This window comes from Poecilia reticulata, linkage group LG10, assembly GCF_000633615.1.
Source record: "Poecilia reticulata strain Guanapo linkage group LG10, Guppy_female_1.0+MT, whole genome shotgun sequence".
Taxonomy (NCBI): Eukaryota; Metazoa; Chordata; class Actinopteri; order Cyprinodontiformes; family Poeciliidae; genus Poecilia; species Poecilia reticulata.
Genome location: NC_024340.1, coordinates 23570297 through 23575312, shown reverse-complemented (window position 1 = coordinate 23575312; position 5016 = coordinate 23570297). Strand labels below are relative to the sequence as shown.

The window sequence follows — 5016 nt, the reverse complement described above, 5'->3', positions numbered from 1 at the left end:
TAATTACCAGCAAAGAATGTGAAGTTGCCCATTTATTTGACATATTTATTCAGAAACAAAATGTGAATCCTGTGAGAGTTCTTGCACCAATTGTACTTTATGAGTGAGACTGAGAACAAGTCAGTGTTTCTTAATCTTCTCAACACTGTTTCTGACCAATTACTACAAAAACATAACTGCTGTGACTTGCTTGAGGTCATACTGAGAAATAACAAGCAGACTGAAGTCACAGAAGCAGCTTGTTCCAATTTTCAGACTGTAACGACTCAAAGTAATGATTGCTTGATAAAAAACTGGCTACATCTGTCTCAAGCAGAGGCACTTTGGTGGTGACAAACCACCAAAGGGATTTACATATTCAGAAGATTTGAACTCATGATAAGCTCATTATGAAGAACATGTGCTTGAGCTGTGAGTGTGTATGTGTGTCGAAACCCAGTCTAAAGACTAAAGACTGATTTCCTAATATAGTCAGACTAAAAGCAGTARAACAGTGCTGCTTATCCTCTAAACAGGATTGTATTAATCTACTAATCACACAGCATTTCTTTAACTGCTTCTCCCCAGCTGCACTGTGGCAATTAAGACYCTAATGTTCTTTTCTTTGGCTATTGTGTTATTTCTACTCTTGTTCTCTTAGTTGAACTTTGATCTCAGTACGATAACCTGGGTCTTGTTGCCTTTAATGTCCTGTAATTGTTGCTGCTCTTTCCTGTTTTACTGTGTACTTCTTTATGACATGTGGTAAATCTCAATCTTTCATCCCTGCTTTCTCACCACATGTGGTATCATTTTACAGTATAGAAATCATTCAAATAAAAGTAGTGGCAACACAGTCTGCTTAGTGTGTTCCTCATGTGGATACCCATTTTAAACATTGGATCTCATTGTTGTTAGGTGTAAAAACCTTTTCACTAACTGACACTTTGTGCTAGCTCCTAGGTAAGTTAATTCATCAAAAATATTAGCATACTAGATTCCCTTAAGCCCTGACCAAAAGTTGTCGAATGACACCCAAACATTAGTTTAAAAAGAACATAAAAAGAAAGTTTTATGACATATTTATTCAAAATGAAAACAGCAAAAATGATTTGTCATTGGTTTAAATGTAAAATATAAATTTTTTAAATTAGGTTTATAAATAAGACAATGAAAACAACCCCAAATGTAATGTGCTGACATCTGCTGGTGTTGAAATGTTATAACAGGCAAGTAAAACGCAAAKGAAAATAATGAAAAAAATAAAAGAAAACAACATAAGCTACATTTCTTTAGCATTTTTTCTCGTTGTTGTTAGAGCTGGGCCAGTACGATCTGTTTAGCTTGATTTAATATGCAAAAACTTGATTTTGAAGGATTTATAGTGTGTAYTCACTGTGACTCCGCGGGTGAATGCTGTGGCTATTCACCAGCAACTTTATACACTTGTAATATTGGAAGCTCCGCCTTTCCGACCAGGTCCACGGCTCTCTTCACCGGCTGCTAAAGGAAGCAAGTCCCTGACAGTATTTTCCTACTTCCTCCCTATTTAAGCCAATCATGTTGTGTTTAGTCACACGAGTTCGTGGTTTTACCCAATCAGAAGCCGCAAAACAAAATGTAGGCGTGAGCGCCAACTGTAGCAGCTGACTGACTTTCCTGCGCAGTGTTGGTGTCTGRAGTTTGACCACTGTCAAAGGAAAGGACATGTCTATTTCTCAGGATCCAAACGGAGGACTGACTTGAAACAGCAAGTCACGAGACAGTCACCAGAGATACTTTACTAATTCTTGAAATAATCCGGAAGGTGAGCGGGCCGCAATAATTATTGTTAGCATTATTAGCTACAAAGCGCTAGGTTATCTTGCTGTAGTGATGTGTTAAATGGCACAGCARCGTGTGTTATTGTTATATAACAGTGGTGGTTCTCACAGCTGCAACTGGACTCAAATGCTTCCCAATAAGTTCAAGGATGTCACCTTCTCCGGCTAGCTATTGAGTTTAGCTTGGATGTTGTCTGAAACAGACTGACGGACAACACGACGAGGCTCAAACACTGATAAAAGTTTTAACTTAAGACAACCTAAACTACCAATCAATCACAGATTTCTGGCTGAATTAAACTGTGCTACGTGGTACAGAGTAAAGGCKTAAAAACCTTATGATCAGCTGTCTTGGCATTTCAAAACCCACAAAGCATCATTGTTGTWAAAATCAACATGATTTAGAGTTGTACGACGTGTTGCTGCACAAATAGTTTTGCTAGCTGGTTACAGTGGAATAAATGATTGTGTGTTCAGAAAGTGAAAGTGCTTTTGAAAACGTGTCCCTTTTCAACTCGTGTTTCTTGTTTATCATTGTTTAGGTGTGCGACGKGAACATATTCACTAAACTGTGGTTTATTTACGCATCTCATGACTGGGTTTACTGTCTTCAACAGAAAATAGACAAGTAGTTTGAACAGCATCAGCATTTCTCAGACTTCAGCTTGTTTACATGAATCTGGGAGTCTGCAAACAAATATTTTAACTATCTGGATGTAAGGTTGATACATACAGCGCCTTTCAAAAGTAGACACTATTGGTTTACCTTTTCATATTTTTGCTACATTCCAACACAAAATAATGTATTTGCCAATTTAAACCACTTCATTGTATCTCTGGCTTTGTATTTATTAGCATTTTACACGTTGGAAGGTGAACCTCTTCTCTGTATTTAGCTCCACCCACTTTTTCTGAAGTTTAATCTTACTGAAGAGAAGCATCCATTATTGCATCCAGATTATTGTATCCATTATTAGTTTTCCGTCATATTTGGCATTTTGCAAGTTGATCAAAAAGTTCAGTTGTCGACTCAACAGATACTCCCACCTGAGTTTTGAATCTCTGCTGCACCTCCAGGGTAACCACACGCCTCTGACTGCTACTTTGCTTAAAGCTACATTGACCAGAACAACTGTATTTATAATGAGATTAAATATCACTGTTTATGTAACTTTTGATTGCAGTAGGTTGCACCAGATTTCATAAATTTCAGATTTGTATTCAAAAAAATAAAAATCCAATATCGCTGCAGTGTACTACTTTGTGTTGGTCAGTCACAAAAATCCTAATAAAAATACTTTMAAGTTTGTGGTTTTAAGACGAAGAAGTTCAAGGGGTTTGAATATTTTATATAATTTTTTATTATGATCTAAGTCAGATCAGATATAGATCATAAGTCTGATCTCTGAAGGTTTAATTATTGATACGTTTAGTGATGTAATCATTTCTGACAGTCACCTGGCTCTTCCTCTCTSASAYMTCWMWRWRMWCTYWKARAWAYWMWAAWMWYAKRKKKWSWYTTYTYTTTTTTTTTTTTTTTTYTTTTTTTTTTTTTTTAGCCATGGATCCTTCATCTACAGGCAACCTGCCCACACCAAAGCTCAGCCCTTCATCTCCAACCTCCATGAGGCCTGGAACWTCCTCGCTYGGCTCATCGGCGAGCTCCTYCACCCCTGAGCCGAAGAGGCATAAAGTCACGCTGCCRACGGCAACGACCACCCAGTCACCTCCTCTCTCYRCCGCCTCGCCTCAGATATCTCCACGGCTTCATTCTCGCTCTTCCTCCCTCTCCACACTGACAACTTCATCTCGCTGCCAGCCCACCAGAAGCTTTTCGCAGCCGGGCAGATCGCAGCTCAACGCAGCAGCATCAACAGGAAGTCTTCTTAATGGGTCATCGGCTGCTGCGGTGCCTCCATCGCCTGTCTCGCCTGAACCAGGTGGAAAACTCAGACCTTGAGCTCAAACACAAGCTTTCTAACGTGGTTTCACTTTGCAGTTTTTTTCTGCAATCAGTGCAGCCAACGCTCCCAGACGCCGTTGTGTTTCCATAACAAACAGACATGCAAAGCAGCCGCTCCCTTTCTGCTGACCTTCAGAGAAACACCAGAGTCCCTCTTTATTTTTCTCTGCTGTCCGTGTCTCATGTTGCCATATAATGGGCAAAGATCTTGTACTCACATCGCYTGTAGCATATTTTAGCTGTTYAAAATAACTTAAGATATCAAGATGTATTGCTACAAAGTGTGAAAATATCACTTTACRAAAAGTGTGAGCCTATCAAATTGATACAAGCCTTACAATGTAACTATCAAGCAAAAGTTAAAACTGACTTTTTGAATAATTAAGACTGGATGTTACCTTTAGCAAGGCAGCAGCTGTTTACTGCACTAAACCAATAGTTATTTTAGGGTTCAGAGAGAGCGTTAAAGTATGAGCAGTGTTCCAGGACAGCACAAGAGGACATGTAATGCGTGTCGCTGGATATCGTCAGTATTTTCTTTAGCTCACCCACACTCAGACAAGACATCCGATCCACTCAGCATTACCTACAACCATTGGAAGTATTAAATCGCAAAAAGGTTTACAAAACCTTTATTTTAACCTAAACGTTTTTGTTTATTGAGGTCTAACCTMCCCTGGGAGCTAGGAATGGCAGCTTAAGATCATTTACTGAATGAGGAGGATTGTGAGAACAGAATAAGGAATTTTTAAGTGTTTTTATTTTACATACTCAATTTTTCTTCTTCTTCTTACTTTATAACCACAAACTTTAGGGTATTTTGTTGTRTTCATGTGTGACTAAGCCACACAAAGTAGTTTKTAACTATGAAGTGGAAGGAAATGGTGCCTGGTTTTCAAGCTTTGGTTTTTACGAATGAAAATATCAAAGGTTTTCGCTGAATCATGATGTAGGTATTTTGCCTCATGTTTCAACCAACTATGCACATTTAMMTTTGCYCATTCCTATTTGCAACATAGCTCGAGCTCAGTTAGATTGGTTGGTTTGTGTTCTTTTTTAAAGAGATGCTTCGGATTATCTGTTGGGTTCAGCAGAGAATCTGTTGATGCCAACATTAAACTGTTACTATGTAACAAATAGTCCTGTTACTCAGTCTGGCGTAGATGAAGAGCCTCGTGTTTGTACGTTTGCAGTTGTGCCATACACTTTTCCATTTTCAGATGATGGATTGAACAAAGCTGTGCGCGAGAT

At 38.6% G+C, this 5016-nt stretch overlaps 1 protein-coding gene across 1 annotated transcript in view; it reads left to right on the top strand.

Annotated features, from left to right (window-relative positions):
- Nucleotides 1-1593: 1593 nt before the first annotated feature.
- The window catches only part of wfs1b (Wolfram syndrome 1b (wolframin)), a 9791-nt gene continuing 6368 nt past the window's right edge, over nucleotides 1594-5016 (top strand). Inside the window, exons 1-2 of the mRNA XM_008420278.2 lie at nucleotides 1594-1786; nucleotides 3362-3742. Of these exons, the coding sequence (XP_008418500.1) occupies nucleotides 3364-3742 (379 nt within the window). The 5' untranslated portion in view covers nucleotides 1594-1786; nucleotides 3362-3363. The remainder of the gene's footprint in view (nucleotides 1787-3361; nucleotides 3743-5016) is intronic.